The 19,612-nt window shown below is 38.8% G+C and overlaps 1 protein-coding gene across 5 annotated transcripts in view; it reads left to right on the forward strand.

Annotated features, from left to right (window-relative positions):
* Positions 1–19,612, forward strand: part of SGCD (sarcoglycan delta) — a 1,033,257-nt gene that overhangs the window by 905,162 nt on the left and 108,483 nt on the right. For all 5 annotated transcript variants that reach the window (XM_008954393.6, XM_008954394.6, XM_063604282.1 and 2 more), the window contains one exon: positions 16,869–16,941. In XM_008954393.6, coding sequence (XP_008952641.1) covers positions 16,869–16,941 — 73 coding nt within the window. The remainder of the gene's footprint in view (positions 1–16,868; positions 16,942–19,612) is intronic.

Here is a 19,612-nt window from a genome sequence, read left to right on the forward strand (position 1 = left end):
GTTGTCCTCAAGTTGTTAGTTGCTTAATCTTAAATGACTTATTAAAGCTTATCTTCCCTGGTTCCTTCTATTAATAGATATTTATGAGAATTTAAAGTACATATGAAAATCCCTATAAACTCTAAAGTGACATTCAGAGATTAAATAATTGTTGTTTCAGCCCTGCTCTGGTGAGCATGGACCCATGAGACAGTGCTGGATAGTAAGATTTGACATTAGGTGTTTATAGGCCCAAATGGCTCTGGACAAATTGGGAGATCTTAGGGCAAATTGTGGGACCTAAATATTACTACTGTTGTTCAACATTATATCCTTAGAAACTAGGTGAGTGCCTAACTCACAGCAGGAATTAAATATATATTTCTTTATAAAAAACAAAAGGAGGGCTAAATAAACGAACAAACAGAGAAACAAATAAATGAGAAAATATACCTGCCCCAGCCAAGGAAGGGCAATATGGTCATAGATATTCTGAGTCTTAATAGGTCCTCCCAGAAACTGAGGTATAGATCACTATGTAAAATAATGGAAGATGTCTAACCTACTTACTGCTGCCTTGAAAGCTGAGTCATTTTCAAAATGGGTCAGAAAGACATTTTTCAGGACGACTTGGTAATTCATCTTTATTTCTTTGTATACACAGTACATTCCACTTAAAAAGAGATGCTAATGCATTTACATTAAAGCATGTGGATTTACAGCCTGGGATGAAATATATTCATAGATAGTATACCTTAATCCTGTTTAGGGAAAGTGAAGAATCAACTGGCATCAGATTAGTATTGATTAACTGTCACTCAGATTGACAAAGCAGCACAAGGTACACTTAGCAAATACCCAAATCGAGCTAAAAAGCTCTGCAGATACGGGTTTTGACACTTGCTTTTTTTTTTTTTATAAAAAAAAAAAAGATAATCAGTTCAACATCTAAGAACATACTCTTTGGCACTGACTAATTCAGTCTTCATAGACGCTATTTTTTTTTCTGTTTGTAGGGATAGAGGAAAAAACTATTAAAGGCTCACAAAATGTGCTTGCCCCTGGATTGGTAAGCAAAGAGTGGGAGATACTAGATGCCCTCAAAAGTGTCTTATACCAATTCACATTGGAAGAACACCTTTTAGCGTACCTGTTTTTACAACTTTTGTCTGGTATTGAAAATTGACTAGCTTCTGCTATCCTGTGGATTTCCATTTCCTATTAAGCAGGCATTTAAAATTGAGTCATACAGGAGTAATGGTCACTCTTCAAAATGGACTTCTTTGTGAGCTCTAGGGAACAGTTCTTCCTGCTTTAGTGATGTAGACTGTTAGGGACAGACAGTCAAGACATAGAAGCCTCTACCCTGTGAGAAAAATAATGAATTATTTAGGGTATGTCTAATGGCAAGTGACACAAAGCAAAATTATTCTAGTTTTTTAAAAATTTCTTTAAAAATGGGAATTTGTAGACTTATCAATCACTGAGAAGTCTAGATATGACCATCCCTGGTGCTTTTAACATCTTTCTTTCTTGTACAGGTTTCCTTTAGGCAGTTCTTCAGCAGACATTATCTCAGAAGGAGAGACAGAAACACCTTCATTCAGGCAGCCATAGCAATCTTTGAAAATAACTGATTAACCCTGCTTGGGTCACATGCCCCTAGACCAAACACTCTTTCTAAGGAGTCAGATATTCTGATTGGGCAGCCTAGATCACATTCCCTTCTGTATCCTGGGGGTGGGGGAGGGCCAAGTGAGCACCAGCCCCAGTAGGTTTCTGCAAAGCAAGTAAGTGTTCTAGTATCCGAAGGAAAGCTAAAGGATGTTGAATAGGCAGAGACATTGTAACTATCCCACTTTCCTCCTTTGTCTCATATGCAGATAGGACACCTTATTTTGAAGACCTTTCTTTGGACTTTGTTTCTTGCTAAGTCTGGAAGGCTTGCATTGGTCAGTGAGATGGTTAAATGAAGCTTTATTTTTTATTGCCCTGTCTTTTCTTCATAGCTATATTTTCTAAGCCTAGTTATACCAAGCTAGAGTTTGATGCCTGTTATGAAGCATTGGAGGGAAAGGGAAATGGGAACTCAAGACTTACACTTGCCATGGTTTGGGTTTATGTAACAAAGCCAGTGACCTGCAAAGTCTCTACCAGGTTTCAGAGGCCTTCATTCACTGAAGAACTGCCTTCTGAGTGGCATTTTCCCTTCAAAGAGGCCAAGCTCAGTTAAAGCTACTATGGCATGTGTACCTTTAGACCCCATGGAGTGTCAAACATGGGTATATGGAGACGGGGGAGGCATATATGATCATGGAGACATGTGAAATGTTCATTTTTACAAGAAACAGAATCCACCCCAGCTAGGTCATGGGAAAACAGAGTATTCATTGCAAGGTTGTGAGAAGACAGTGCAGGAGCAATTTACATACGTTCAGTCAAGCATTATGAGATCTGCAGCTTCTAGAATCAAGGTGTTCCCTCTGCCTCTCAGGGGCCATGTGACTTCTTTTTTCTCTGATTTGCTTTCTCACATTTTCTCATGGAGATTACACCACTTGCACATCTTTCAACATGGCTGCCAGCCCCAAACCTATGCTTGGAAGTTAAAAGTGTGAAGTCAGGGACTAGGATTCTCAGTAAGTGTTAGTTATTATTGTCAAGTACCTGTTACTCACTGACGATGTGCACTGTGTTTAGTTTCAGTTCTCAAGCTAGAATCTGATTGGTCAGGTGTAGACAGGTAGCAACTCAAACAGGACTACCTAGGTGGCCCTTTAACAGAAAAGCAGTTGTGAGTAGGATGTGCATAACCAAACTTTATTATTCCATGGTGGTCTTTTCTTGATGAAGAGATTGATGGAATCTGACTCATAACTCCCAAACTCATGATTGAATAAGTAACATGTTTAGCGGGGAGTTAAGAACATGGCCTCTGCAGCTAGATTTGCCTGTGTTTGGGTCCTGGTCCCCACAATGATGCTCTGTGAAACCTTTCTGTGCTTCAGTGTCTGCTATAATAATATCATGTACTTGGGTTGCAGCGAGCATGAAGTATGTTAACTCACAAAGTGCTTTAAAAAATGTCTGGCAAATAGTAAGCACTCAATACGTGTCAGCAGTTGATATGACTTTTGTTACCTAAATCTGGCTCTGAGCTCCCACAGTAATCTGGTAGGAAATTCCATCTCCATTATCACTGGGTCGTTCAAGAATTGACAAAGCGTACATGGTGTCAAGAAAACGTGGGCAGGCCTGCTGCTCTTTGGTCAATTAAGATCATCTCTGATAATTTCATTTCCCTAGCCTGCAGGGTCATTTAAAACGCACTTACTTTCTACTTCCACACCACAGAGAGGGCACAGAAATCTTTGTTGAGGTGTGGGCCAAGGGTACTGTCTTCTAGGGGCATGACACAGCCATCCTTTCTGAGAGATGATCACCTCCCTAGTGATAACTCTGGTCTTCCAAGGACCCCAGATCTCTAAATTTTTCTAAGTGTTCTGATTCTTCTAAATCTGTCTTCTCTTCAGCTTTCTTCCAAGTCACTCCTCTCTCCCCTCTTCCCCACAGGACAACGAGCCTACTCTCCACTAAGGTTAGGTGTTTACAGATGGCAGGAATAGCTATTGCTTTAAGGCAGTTTCTGCTTTTGACCCAGTGAGTACCTTCTGTTATAAAACTCAAATGCGTCACTGGGGCCTGTTGGGGTGGGGTGGGAGGGTGAGCACCAGGAAGAAAATGCTGAGCTTAATTCCTGGGTGATGAGTTGATCTGTGCAGCAAATCACCATGGCACATGTTTGCCTGTGTAACAAACCTTCACATCCTTGCACATCCTGCACATGTATCCTAGAAATTAAAATAAAACCTGAAGAAAAAACAAAGGAAAACAGCAACAACAACAACAACAACAAAAAACCTCAGTTGCATTTTGCTGAGTCAGAGAAGCCAGACCCAAAACTCTTATCTACTGAATGATTCTGTTTATATGATTTGATAGAAAAGACAAAACCATAGGAGAATGGTGGAAGCCGGGATTTGGGGCTCAGGGGATGGATGGAATACAAAAGGGGTAGCATGAGGGAATTTTTGGAGTGATAAAATTGGGCTGTATTTGCTTATTGTGGTAGATACATGACTCATGTATTTGTCAAAACCCACAGATCTATTAATATGCACCACAAAGAGTACATTTTCCTTTATGGGAACAACTAAACAAACATCAAGGATATGCAAAAGGCCTTCCTACCTGCTTGAAATGGAGAGGAGAGGAAAATACAGAAACACAAATTGGTGTTTTAAAAAATTACTAAGCCGCAGACAAAGCTAAAGAGATGGGTTATGTCAGATTGTCATATTAAATAGCGGAACTTCCTGGCTGGATGCAGTGGCTCATGCTTGTAATCCCAATGCTTTGACGGCTGAGGTGGGAGGACTGCTTGAGCCCAGAAGTTCAAGACCAGCCTGGGCAACATGGTAAAACCCTCTCTCTACAAAAAAATTTTAAAAATTAACCAGGAATGGTGACATGTCCCGGTAGTCAAGCTACTCAAGAGGCTGAGGTGGGAGGATTGCTTGAGTTCCAGAATTTGAGGCTGCAGTCAGCTGTGATCACACCACTGCACTCAGCCTGGATGACAGACCAAGACCTTGGCCCTAAAAGTTTTTTTAAAAATGGGGCTTTCTGACATTTTTGCAGCCAAAAGACACATGAAAAAATGCTCATCATCACTGGCCATCAGAGAAATGCAAATCAAAACCACAATGAGATACCATCTCACACCAGTTAGAATGGCGATCATTAAAAAGTCAGTGAACAACAGATGCTGGAGAAGATGTGGAGAAATAGGAACACTTTTACACTGTTGGTGGGACTGTAAACTAGTTCAACCATTGTGGAAGTCAGTGTGGCAATTCCTCAGGGATCTAGAACTAGAAATACCATTTGACCCAGCCATCCCATTACTGGGTATATACCCAAAGGATTATAAAACATACTGCTATAAAGACACATGCACACGCATGTTTATTGCAACACTATTCACAATAGCAAAGACTTGGAACCAAGCCAAATGTCCAACAATGATAGACTGGATTAAGAAAATGTGGCACATATACACCATGGAATACTATGCAGCCATAAAAAATGATGAGTTCATATCCTTTGTAAGGACATGGATGAAGCTGGAAACCATCATTCTCAGCAAACTATCACAAGGACAAAAAACCAAAGACCACATGTTCTCACTCATAGATGGGAATTGAACAATGAGAACACATGGACATAGGAAGGGGAACATCACACACTGGGGCCTGTTGTGGGGTGGGGGGAGAGGGGAGGGATAGCATTAGGAGATATACCTAATGTTAAATGATGAGTTAATGGGTGCAGCACACCAACATGGCACATGTATACATATGTAACAAACCTGCTGGTTGTGCACATGTACCCTAAAACTTAAAGCATAATAAAAAAAAATGGGGCTTTCTGTTGCAGGACACAGGGACTCATCAAAGGTTGTAAACCCAGCCAAAGATCTGTCACACTGGGCTTTGGGCAGTTGATTTGACTGCACTAAACTGGAGTGATTACAGGAGAAAATGAAGCTAGTAGAAAGCTATTTCACTGAGACCATTTAACTACAGGCTTACTCGTTTACTCACTTACTACTTACTGGAAAAGAAGTTATCCAGTATTTTAGTGGTATAACTGATACTAACAGCTCATATGTCTCCCCTACAGAAGCTTCTGTTTCATTCTTCAGTTTTTCTGGCTTAAGTAAAATAGAATTCAAAATATCTGAGTTCCTGCTGCTTGTCTAGAAAAGTACAAAGACTCCCATAACAGGGTCCTTGGCTTTAAGTAGCTTATTTTGTGGAGAAGGCAAGACATAGTCAATGAAGACAATAAAATACATGCTCATCCAAGACATAAGTTAGGTATTGTGGAAGCACAACAGAGGGAGCAATTGGTGATAACTGAAGGGAGGCCAGGGAAGGCTTCATGATGGAAGTGGCATTTGACCTGGGCCTTATAGGATTTGATGCACTATGGGGAACAAAGGGAAAGGAAAAGTACTTTCTGGCTGAGAACACTGTAAGCAAAGGCAAGGACATGGGAAAACCCAGCCCCACTCAGCAGTCAGTGAAAGGTACCTCAGTACATGAGAGCAAAATGTCCAGCTAAATAATCACTAAAAAGTGATTTTTAACTTTTGGTCATCTGGCTTACTACTGCCGAAAAGCTTTAAGTGAAGAACATGGCCGTATGGAAATGTCAGTTTACTTCTCTTTCCTTCGTCATGGATAGAATGGTATTAAACCTTAGGCAGGTTGAGCAACAAAATTCTCTTAAGGGGTCTCAAATAAATAATAAGTAGGGACTGCTTTTTCTCCCATAAAAGTAAGGTGATATGGTTTGGCTGTGTCCCCAGCCAAATCTCATCTTGAATTGTAGTTCCCATAATCACCACATGCTGTGGGAGGGACCCAGGGGGAGGTAATTGAATCATGAGGGCAGTTAACTCCATGCTAGTCTCGTGATAGTGAGTTCTCATGACATCTGATGGTTTTTTAAGGGGCTTTTCCCCATTTTGCTCAGCACTTCTCTCTCCTGCTACCATGTGAAGAAGGACATATTTGCATCCCCCTCCACCATGATTGTAAGTTTCCTGAGTCCTCCCCCAAGCCATGCTGAACCATGAGTCAATTAAACCTCTTTCCTTTATAAATTACCCAATCTTGGGTATGTCTTTATTAGCAGCATGAGAACAGACTAATACATAAAGCCAATGGCAGACAGTTGCTGGCAGCTTCGTGGTATCTGGGTGAACATATCTGAAGTCCCCTTGGTCTTTTTCTCATGGTCAGAAGATGAGATGGCTTATGCAGCTCCAGATATCATGCTGTTATTCAGATAAAAACACTGAAACAAGCCACATCCTTACCCTCTTGTGGACAGTAAAACTTTCTCAGTGCTCCTCCCCAATAGACAGCTACCTACATCTCTTTGAACAAAGTCATGTCATATGTCCACCCCTAGCTTCAAGGGAGTCTGGGAAAGTATTTAGCTGGGCATTTTGCTCCCATAAATAATACTAGGATTTTCTTGGCCAGGGGAAAGGGGGAAATGGTTGTTGACAAGGAAATGACATGCTGGCCATACTGGGGATGAAGTCAGTGGACAAGGTAAAAAATTACATAATCAAAATTATCTATAAATCACCTATAAAGCATGCTCATTTTAAAGCTTTCGTTAACAGGACTGTATTCCGAAATTAAATCATTTAAGTGTTTTAATGCTTTGAAACCTTCAATTCTTTATCCAGATTTCCACTTGCTGGTTCTTACTTTTCAGGTCATCATCATCTTCATCTCTCGTAAATGATTTTGTAAGTTTCTCCAATTATTTTTTAGACAGTGTTTCTCTGTGGTCCTCAATTAATGTTTCAATTTCTTTCTCCATAGGAAGACATCACCACCCACTTGCCTGGCCACAGGAACAGCGTGTTCTACTTTTTCAAAGACCAGGAAATTCTTAAAATCATACACTTTTTTTTTTTTTTTTACATCTCACTGGCATCCATTGACCATGTGAGTCTTGATTGCTCTCACACTGTGAGAGACACTTGAGAACTGAAATCTCCACTGAGGACACAGCGTATCATGGCTCCCATCTCACCCTCACTCCCAGGTGGAAGGGCAGGCAGAATCAGTGTTCTTTTTAACTTGATCACATTGTTCATATTTATTCTCTCCCTCTCCCTCTACACTGGTGGCCTGATTCTGGCCACCTGTCCCACTGAGGTCTGGAGGGGAGATATGGATGGAGAGCCACATTCACCTCATTCTTAGGACACACAGTGCATCATCTTTGAGAACCAAGAGGTCTCCCTTGAGCACGGCTCTCTCATGATGATGTCAAGCAGCCTTCTCAGCTTATCGCTGATGCTTTGTTTGCCTATACTATCCTTACCTAGAGGCTGCCTTGTTGCAGAATTTTCCATCAGCGTTAAACACAACCAGTGAGTTGAAATTGTTTGTTATACTGTGCAGTTTTATTTACTATCAAAAACGATGTACTCATAAGAAACTGAAATGAAGTTGCTTGCTGCTTGGATGGTTCCTTTTGTTTTTTTTCAAGTTTTGGCTTAATGATACACTGAGCATGAGTTCCAGTCTATTGGTTTCCAGAGTAGAGTTTGCTTAATTAAACTACTTGTCTCTTCATATCTTGCCAGGATGTTTTTATACGTGAATCTTAAATTGCCCTGCAGTTTCAAATTCTACAGAATGTTTAAAATGTGTACTTTGATGGTATGGACAGTTCAGTTAAATTGTTAGAGTTTTCAAAAGAGAATGTCTTATTTTATTATTCTCCATTGTTAACCTTCAAATTATTGAATGATATTCTTTTATCTTTCTGGCTTTACTGTCTATTCTTGTCTTCATCACTATCTTTTATCATAATAAAATATATCTACCATCTATTTTGATATGCCAGACATGTATAGCATTTTATGATATATTACACTTTAATATATATGTAATATATCTCATATATACATATGTGTATATGTGTATGTGTATATGTATGTGTGTGTATATACACACATATATAGTCGCTAATCCTCACAATAGCTTTATGAGAGAAGTACTACTATTATTCCCATTTCACAAATAAGGAAACTGAAGCTAGAAGAAGCAAATTAACTTGTCCAGTATCATATTCCTCTTCACAGTCTTCATGGAGAACCCTGAACTTTAACACTCTGTTTTCAGCATTCACATGTGTCAAAATTCCCAGCCTAGATGAACCCAAACATCCACATTATGTATGCCTGTGTTCAGGCAACTGAACACATGCACCTCTACGCAGCCTGTGCCATGCAGCAGGCTGGTGCCTATATAAAAGTGTGGTTACTAACCACCGCTAGGCCTTCGGTATCTGGTACCCAATATCCAATACCCAGCTACCTCATGGTATTTCTCTTGTCAACAGGTTGTAACTCTTGCTATATTCATTTCTTCACCTTTCGCCTATTCTTGTGCCCACAACAGTCTGCCTTCAGCTTTTGATAGAATGTCTCTTGAGATGTGTCTTCCATGTTGCCAAATTCAGTAGACTTTTCTATTCCTCTCCTTAATTTCCAGCACTGTTTAACACAGATAAACTGTTCCCTCCTTCTTGAAATACATACTTCTTTCTCTTGGCTTCTGTGTTACCCCATTCCTGGTCTTTCTACCTCTCTAGTCTCATGGTTTTTTTTTTCATTTTCCTTTGATGGCTCATCCTTCCATACTCAAAATTTAAACGTTGGAGTCCCTTAAAATTCTGACATTGGCTCTCCTTTTACTTTTACATTACTCTAACCATTGCTTGGATCATATCACCCTTCTCTTGGTGTCCACACTTATCTACATGCCAGTGACTCCCAGTAATAGCACTTCCCCAGCAAAGCCTTCGCAGGTCCTCTGATGCTAGGCTAGCCCCTCTGCTCAGTGTTCCATCAGCTTCTTGTACTACTTCATAGCATTTACAACAGTTTCTCAGTCCTTTTTCCAATAGTGCTCTTCTGAGGAATTTTTTTCAGGCTTTTTTCTTTTTCTTAATCACACCCCTCCCATGAAATCTTACTATCATAGATATACTAGATATCCGTTTATGTACTATGTGAAGTGTGTATTTATATAGCTGTTTATATATCTATATATTGCTATACATCTCTAGATATACATATACATTTGTGCTTTATACATAAATACAGTAAGATTTCTTTTGCTTCCCAAGAACCAATTTTTGCCCCCTTGAAGATAACATCACCCCCACTGAAAATGCATGATTTACAATATTCATTATTTTTAAAAATGGATTTAAATATTTTTTGCAATATCCACCTATGTTGCTACAATAAAACTTATTAAGAGCAAAGATTGTCTTCTTACTGAACATTGCCTCAGCATTGTGCCATTCACATAATAGGTACTGGTTAACTATTTATAGACAACAAATATTACAACAGGCAGAATGGCTGTAGATTTTATGTGCATTTTTAAATTTTTTTCTTAACTTGCAATTCCTAAATAAGAAAGCCGGAGCCTATTTCCCCCACAAAATCATGTCTGACGTAGGCTCTACATAAATATTTGTTGAATGAATTAATTTTATCTGTACTTTTTGGATAAAAAGAATCTGTCCTGATTCCTAAAAAGAAAATATTTGGTATGTATCCTAGAAACTATTTGTAATGACTACAGATGTTTTGCATTAGAAGTTTATTAAATGCCACCAGCAGCCTGGGGAGACACAATGGGATTAAATCACCTCAAGTGACTATTTCTACTGAAAGTTACTTTCTAGCATCTGTGTATTGTTCATATCTGGGAAGCTTTTCAGAAGCTGACAGCCACCTTCCCTGTGCTTAATCCTGACACTTGTGGAAACTCTGCATCCTCGTTGATCACTCAGTTCATTTTAAATCTTTGGTTAAACATAACGCAACTCATTTCCTTAAAAAGAATTTTTCACTGCCTATTACTTTTAGGAGAAGGCCAAAAATTCATGTTAGGAATTAAATACAAAAATCTCTGTTTCTAAGGCATTTCCTGTGGTTAGTTGTCCCATAACTCACTCTTCTACAACTAACGTATGTGCTGTGGAGAAGACTGGTTTGTAGGAAAATGGGTCTCAGATATTAAAGAGTATTTAAATATCAGATTGTAGCCATGTTTACTAGCCTGGACTTACAGAGACAAAAACTATATCTCACATATGTTGGAAATCTTTAAACAGTGGGAGCTACATGAAGATACCTTTAGCTAAAGCTTTGGAGTAACCAGAAAATTATCTTGCGCAGAAGATAGTGTTCATTACTCAAAGAATTATTAGTTTATTCATAATTTTTCAAAAATATTCCTGGTAAATATCATGGGAGATTAAACTTTCATTGTCATGGTTCTCGCTCCTTCCTAAGAAAAATATAGTTGGATTCAGAGCAGCTTCCTTTATTAAGTAAAGGCAATTTCTACTGTGACTTAAATATCAAATACTAAAAAAGCTGGATATTATTTGTGGAGTATAAAGTTTTGATGGGCATGGCTGGCTTTGAGCATTAATCACTTGGCTTTGACTGTCTATTTCATCTCCTCCCGTGGGCCCTGTGATCATCCTTCAGTCTGCTTGTCCAGCACATCACCAGATCCCATTAGTTTTTCTCTTAAATATTTCCTCAGCCATCCACGCTTCTCTATGCTTACTACCAATCATATGATCCCATCTACCACCATCTCTCTCCTGGCTTCTCTTTATTCACCCTTGCCTTCCTTAAGTGTCTTTTCCATGACATAATGTCTCAGTCAGTCTGGGCTGCTATAGCAGATGCTATAGACTGGATGCCTTTAAAAACAGAAATTTATTTTTTACAGTTCTGGAGGCTGGGGAGTCTGAGATCGGGGTGCCAGCATGGTCAGGTTTGGTGGGGTCCTTCATGTTGGCTTGCAGACATCCATCATCTTACTGTATCCTCACATGGTGGAGAAAGAGCACTAGCCTTTTTCTCTTCTTCTGAGGATGCTAATCCCATCATGGGCACTCTGCCCTGATGACCTCATCTAAACCTAATTATTTCCCAAACGCCCCACCTCCTAATACCATCACATTGATGGCTAGGGTTTCAACATCTGAATTTTGGGGGGACACAAACAAGTAATCCATAACATGCAGCTACAGTGATCTTTGGAAAATGCCAGGTTGATCAAGTCAGATCCCCTGCTTAAAACCTTCACTGTGGCCTCTGAGGCTCTGCAATCCCTGAGCCAAACTTTCTCTCTAGTCTCACCACATGATATTCATCTCTTGCTAAGAATGGCCTAGCAGCATCAGTTTTTTTTTTTTTTTTTTTCCCAAGACGGAGTCTTGTTCTGTCTCCCAGGCTAGAGTGCAGTGATGGGATCTCGACTCCCTGCAATTCCAACTCCCGGGTTCAAGCAATTCTCCTGCCTCAGCCTCCCAAGTAGTTGAGATTACAGGCTCATGCCAGCACACCTGGCTAATTTTTGTATTTTTAGTAGCGACAGGGTTTCATCATGTTGGCCAGGGTGGTCTCAAACTCCTGACCTCATGATCCGCCTGCCTCAGCCTCCCAAAGTAATGGGATTACAGGTGTGAGCCACTGCGCCTGGCCCAGTCTTCTTTATTAATGGGAATTTCCCAACTGTGAAGCATTTCCATAGTCTTTTCTACTGCTACTTTCAGCTCTTGACTACTTCAATTCTAATTATTTTTCAAATATCAGCAAAACTTCACTTCTTTAGGAAACTTATCTGCCAAACCAGGTTGTGACTTCAAGTTTTATACTTTCAAAGACATGTTTCTTTTCTTTATCACTACTATATATTTTCATTTCTGAGATTAATTACTAGGTTTTTGGGGGGGTTTTTTGTTTTGTTTTTTTGTTTGTTTTTTTTTTTTGAAACGGAGTTTCACCCTTGTTGCCCAGGCTGGAGTGCAAAGGCGTGATCTTGGCTCACTGCAACCTCCACCTCCCGAGTTCAAGCGATTCTCCTGCCTCAGCCTCCCGAGTAGCTGGGATTATAGGAATGCACCACCACGCCCGGCTAATTTTGTATTTTCAGTAGTGACGGGATTTCTCCATGTTGGTCAGGCTGGTTTCGAACTCCTGACCTCAGGTGATCCGCCCACCTTGGCCTTCCAAAATGCTGGGATTACAGGTGTGAGCCACCTCGCCCAGCCAATTACTAGTTGTTTAAACCAATTAGTGTACACTAGTGGAGGATACTATATTATACTGTGAGCTTCTTACCTCTTTGCTTCACCACTACAGCCTCCTGCTTGATACAGATTTATTAAGTTAGTTGAACTTTGGATTCACCAACATACTGTGCTCCTCTTCTGGTACACAGAGTTTATCCAATCAGTTATATCTAGAAAATAATAAAATAACAGGAGTGGAAAAAACCTTAAAGATTATGTAATCCACCCAAATGGAGAAATAATACTAAAGGGAAAATTGTCAAAGGCCATGCAATGCATCTGCAAAATTAGAACCGAAAATCAGGTTTTTGGTTTCTCAGTATTTGGGTGTTTCAAGAAACAAAATTATTTTTCTTCCATTTTCTTATCACCATTCTCTAGATTGACTTCCTTTCTCCATTTTATAATCTAATATGGGTATAAAACTATATCCTTATCTTGTCAAGTAAAATATCATTGTTATTAAAGTTATCATTCAGGTTATATATACCCAAGCAATGTGAAGTAGAAAACTGACGTTTTTACCTCAAACCTTATTCATCAGATATTTTAACTCTGCCTTTTGAATCTGTTGAACATTTTGGCCCCAAGGTTTAAACCCAACGATGATTTTTAGCTCATATTCATTAATACAAAAGCACTAATCATAATTATATCAATATTAATCATGTTCATCAGGAAAAAATTTACCAAAGCAAACTCTGTTAAGCTAGTTTAAATTCTTAAACAATTTTCTAAAGAGTACACTTAAGTAATTTCTGATTTTTAAAAGAACGCTTCTTGAAATTCTTACTTTTGAGATCAGTTCTTCATGTATAAGAAGTGATTCATCATAAATTTTCTTTATCAAATTTCACGGATGCTATTTGCTGTCCTAGTAATTTTTGTGTCTAGTGTTTCTCCCAAATCCAATTTTTGTGTGTCACATTTTGCAAATCTGTATTTTTCTTTCAGTATTTAGTCCACAGCAATTTTAACGTGTATATAGTTTTAGGTAATTAGTCATTTTTCATAAAATTTAATTTTCTCAGGTCAGTCTTTGGAGTTTTAAAGAATTACAGCGTTTTTAGGGCTTTGATGTTTTAGTTAGGTTTCATTTTTGCTCTCTGCCATTATATCTATTATGAGATTTATTTTCTGGTTATTATTTCTACCTATTAAATGCAGTTTAAATTGGATAAAAGTCTGTTCCTTTTTTTTTTTCCTTAAACACTGAGAAAATGTTTCGCAATTTCCTTTCATAGTACAGGATTATTTTTTCTTCTCATTAGAAAAAAGAGGCTGCTAAAGGCAGTTATCTGCTTAGATAAGATTGTACACCTCATAAAATTTTAGATTTGGGGTTAACAGTTTAACTCTGATGCTTATCCCTCATTTAATAATTGGGGAAATCCAAAACCAGAGATTTTTATCTGACTTGCCTAAGAGCATAGAGATAGGACTAGATTTCAGGTCTCTTGATATCTGGGACACTTTGAGTCAAAAGTATGACAAAACTGAGATCTGGACTTGAATATCCTTTCTGGAGAGGAGAAGCTGGTTTTTTATTACTTATGGCAGTGGAGTGCATTTGAGATTTTTTTTTTTTTTACAAGTTTACTCCCTACCTGTGCTAGGAGGGAAAAGAGCCATTGAGCTCATCTTTATGGTGATTCAGAACACTTTAGATAGATCTTGTCACATGCTTTATAAGTTCCTGATTGATTGTATGGAATTAAGTTATTGGGCAGAGAACCAGCTAATGGAAACACATTGATGAAATCATTTTTGAGAGACATTAAATGGAACTTAAAATAAAGCTGAAATGGCTTTATGGATTTTTCATTCAAACTGTTTATGAACATTTATTGCCAGTAAATTATACTGTGTCAAAAGAGGGAATCAGTAGGTATGGTTTTAATAGAAACCTTTTTGAAATAATAAAATTGAGAATAATTCATTATCTGAGAAAACAGAGAGAGGATGGGATGGGGAAATTCATCCTGAAGGATGTTTGTCTACTCTGGAGCTTCTGGGAAAGTAAACAATGGTGTGAAAATCAGAAACCTGATAGCACTTGGAAAGAAATGGCCTTTTTGAAGAGTATTAATATCTCATCTCATTATAGATGTGAATTGTTTTGAGAAGAAAGGTGATTGAGGATTTAGCAAGCATTACTTGATGGTATAAACATTGATATTTGCTCATATCTCATAAAAAGATGAGCATGTAAAGGAGGGACTTAATCTGCTAAGGGAGATAGTCTAGAGGAGTGATCAAAGGCATCAGTTTTAGAACAGAAAGATTAGAGTTCAAATCCCACCCCTCCGACCCCTTACTCAGTCACCCCTCCCACTTCCACCTAGTTGTGTGACCATAGGAAAAATTTCCTGACTTCGCTGAGCCTCAAAGATACTAATAGTCTCCACTTCATAGGGTTATTCTGGTGATCAAATGAAAAACTAGAATATCCAGTACAGTTTCTAGTTCATAGAAAATGCTTTAAAAATGTTATTTTTGAAAAAGTCATGGAAGATCTGGATAAGAAGGATGAATAAGAATCATAAACATTATATAATATTACTGCTGGTTGCTTTGTGCCAGAGATCTCATTCAGCCTTCCAAGATTCCTGGGAGATAAAGGTACTATCAACACACTTTCTTTTGAGAGAGGGAAACTGAATATCACAGAGGTTGAACTTCATGCCCAAGGTCACTCAGCTAATGAGTGGCTTTGAAATCTTCCCCTAAGAAGTCTTATCAATGAGTTTGTCCTCCAGTATGTGGAACATATGGACCCCCACTGGCCATATGTGGGGCCAAGAACATAATCAAAGGGTATTTGGTTGGACAATGGGAGCTGAGTGAGTGGGAGCTGAGGGAGCATGAGCATCTTGTTCTTCACTTCCTTTCTACATCCAAAGCCTGTCAATCATTTGCCACCACTGCCTGTCAGAACCTATCTCACTAGATTTTGCTGGCTTGCCATTCAGTGGGCACCAGCTTAGCCTGGCATTGAGAAAGCAATAATTTAATACTCCCATAGAAGCATCAGTACCATTTGGAAATGAGTCTAGTAGAAGCCTTCGGAACCTAAAGTCAACCTGGCTATATCCCATATAAGACCTTGTCCCTGCCTACACAGAGCTTAAGATCTGGTTGACAGATCACCACACCATTCAAAAGCATGTTCTTTGTTGAATATGATGGAGCATTTCTAGACATTATAACAATGTAAGAGGATTATAAAAATTCACACATGGAAGTAAGATATTCTCCCCTCCTTACAGCATCAAAGTGCACCAAATGTATAAAAAAGAAACACCTTTACTTCAAAGTACAGGACACTGCCTCAGCTAAGTTTAATTGAAAAACTAATATCTTGTGCAATTGTCTGTGAAAAACTGAGGCTTAAATGATTTGAAAACACTTTGGGAGCAGACAAATCAGATAATTGCTATCTTTATGGCTGCAAAGTTTCGACTGGTGTTGACAAGTTGTAAAGATAAAAGCTTATAGCACAGTCAAGAGCTAAATGTCTAGATTGGGTTTGGGATCAATGTTAATACTCAAAGTGTAAAAGCTCTGAACTTCAAATGATCTCTTACAGTGTTCTATTTTGCTTAACTTTTCAAGATAATAATGTAGAACTTTATTTACTGAAAAACTTTAGCTAGTCATTAGGCAAATACTTCACTGTTCTACCATCTAACCCACTGCGTAGATGTCATATGTGTTATGTGATTTGTGCCATGCATTGCAATAAGAGAGCTTTGGTTGCTGTTTTTCAAAACATTTCCAGTTGGGTGACTATTAATAGTTTCTGAGAGACAAGAGTCAGACCTTACCATTTCTAGGCATCTTTTCCTTTCTGAAGCCGAGATGGAATTTGCCTCATGGCCTCACTCTGATCTCAGCAAGAATGCTTTCAAAAGAAGTTCCTTGTTTTTTCAAAGGCTGTTTGCATGAGTGATTCAATGCTTTCCTATCATGGAGCTCTAAAGCCAGTGGAAAAATATGTGGGTATTGGGTTGTGTAATGGATTCGCTGCATTTAGCTCCAATCAGTGTGCTGATTGTGCCTACAGGTAACTCCAGTATCTCCAATCTCTGTTTGCTTTTCTGTTTTGTTTACAGGAGCAGAGGGCACAGTGTTCCCTAAATCTATAGAAACACCTAATGTCAGGGCAGACCCCTTCAAGGAACTAAGGTAAACTTCTGACTTTGGTTTGCATTGATTAATGGCTATTGCCTTGCTCTGTGCAACTGGCCAGTGATTCATTCTGAATAAATAATAAATGTCACAGCATGAATACATAAATTGAAAGAGGTTGGAGAGAACCAGAAGATAAGCTACAACCGAAAGAAAATTTTCTCTGAGAACTTAAAATTGAGGATCTGGGTGGGGTAAAAGGTTGCCCACTTTGCGAAATCTAGATTCATTCATTTGGAATGTTTGTTATGTGCTGTATTTTGTGGTACCCAAAACCTATCCAGTTAGAGAACTAGTTGGTAATTGGTGCTGATCAGCCCAAAGAAAAATGATATCTAAAAGAAGATGAAGTCTAAATACAATACAGATGTCTTATTATGCAACAAGCTCTCTATTACTTGGGGTGGTATGGTACTAGAAAGAACCCCCTTCTGCAGATGTTCCAGGTGCTGATGTTAATCTTCAAATATTCATAAATGTGCTGCCTTAGCAGAGGATGACTCTGAGATGCTATGTACTCACCACCAGCAACTAAGGAAAACACAAAAGAACAGACAGATGGATAAACAGACAGACAGAGAGAGAGCCTGAAAACCATTCCAGCCACCAAACAACCATGCCCCTGTCCCTCCCCCCAAAATGTATTTAAAATAGTATGTTGAAACAAATAGAACTATTCTTTCTATTGCTTCAAGTTATTCATGATAACTGTGATGAATTCAGTGAATACTGGCTTTTTTTTTCATTTCTAGTAGTTCTTTTACCTAAAAGCAATCATAAATCGCCATATATGGCACTGAATAACTGTTTCATGATAGACATCAACCATAGGCACATGTACTTGCATTGCACAAATCATATCTACTCTTTCCTGATGCAATCTGAAGATCTATGTTTTGCTTAAAAAGCAAGAGCCATATTGGGCCTAGTGTTTCTTTTAACAGAAGCACATTCTCAGTAAGTGGAAAATGTATCACCTCATTATAAAACCCATAGCATTTTTTGCAAAGCCTATAAGTCTGGGTGGCTGTAAGGAAATAAATTGGGCCAAAGGAAGAGGATAGTTGGTGGAGAATGAGAATCTTTTCATAACAAAATCCCACATAGAGTGGGCTGTATTTTTAAGATTACACATCACACCACAAGGTTCTACTTTTTACTAGCATAACTATCTTCAGCAGAGCTTCCACATGCCTGAACTTACCTGATTTTCTGTTAGCTAGTTCCTATGTTTCATATAAGGTACTGAAGCTAGAATCTTTTAAGCAAATACGTCTGAGAAAACCTGCTTTTTAGGACTCTATGAGAAAGAGTTATTGCCTGAGAGTGCAGTGAACCTTCGTGTCTGTGATGGAAGAGGTCTTTTGAGACAAGCTAATCAGTGGCCTGGTTCCCTTTCTTTTCACAGTCAGGTAGAAGCAGGTTTCTTACAGAACTAGTCAGTAATTAGTGATGACTAGCCCCAAGAAAAAGTGCTGTCTAAAAGAAGCAGGACTCCCATCAACAAGTGGGCGAAGGACATGAACAGATAATTCTCAAAAGAAGACATTTATGCAGCCAGAAGACACAAGAAAAAGTGCTCATCATCACTGGCCATCAGAGAAATGCAAATCAAAACCACAATGAGATACCATCTCACACCAGTTAGAGTGGCGATCATTAAAAAGTCAGGGAACAACAGATGCTGGAGAGGATGTGGAGAAATAGGAACACTTTTACACTGTTGGTGGGATTGTAAGCTATTTCAACCATTGTGGAAGTCAGTGTGGCGATTCCTCAGGGATCTAGAACTAGATATACCATTTGACCCAGCCATCCCATTACTGGGTATATACCCAAAGGATTATAAAACATACTGCTATAAAGACACATGCACATGTATATTTATTGCAGCACTATTCATAATAGCAAAGACTTGGAACCAAGCCAAATGTCCAACAATGATAGACTGGATTAAGAAAATGTGGTACATATACACCATGGAATACTATGCAGCCATAAAAAATGATGAGTTCATGTCCTTTGTAGGGACATGGATGAAACTGGAAACCATCATTCTCAGCAAACTATCACAAGGTCAAAAAACCAAACACCGCATGTTCTCACTCATAGGTGGGAATTGAACAATGAGAACACATGAACACAGGAAGGGGAACATCACACACCGGGGCCTGTTGTGGGGTGGGGGTAGAGGGGAGGGATAGCATTAGGAGATACACCTAATGTTAAATGATGAATTAATGGGTGCAGCACACCAACATGGCACATGTATACATATGTAACAAACCTGCACGTTGTGCACATGTACCCTAAAATTTAAAGTATAATAATAATTTTTTTAAAAAAAGCAGGACTCTAAATACAATACAGATATTTTTTCTATGGAACAAAGCTTTTCATTACCTGGGAGATTTGGGAAATACAAGAGGAAAGGAGTTAGGCTGTCTTGGCTTTAAGCAGTGAAGTAAATCTTTTGTACTTAAAAACAAACCCAACCCAAACCAATGAAACAAAAAGACAACTCTCCAAGCATTAGCCCACTCTAGAGATGCATAGCCTAAAGAACATGGAGCAGAGTATTTGCACATGTTATGCTGAGACATAATCGTAGTGTTTGTTACACAACTTATAAACAACCCTGAAACTTACCTTTAAAAAGTTAAACCTC

The sequence above is a fragment of the Pan paniscus genome, chromosome 4 (genome assembly GCF_029289425.2).
Source record: "Pan paniscus chromosome 4, NHGRI_mPanPan1-v2.0_pri, whole genome shotgun sequence".
NCBI lineage: Eukaryota > Metazoa > Chordata > Mammalia > Primates > Hominidae > Pan > Pan paniscus.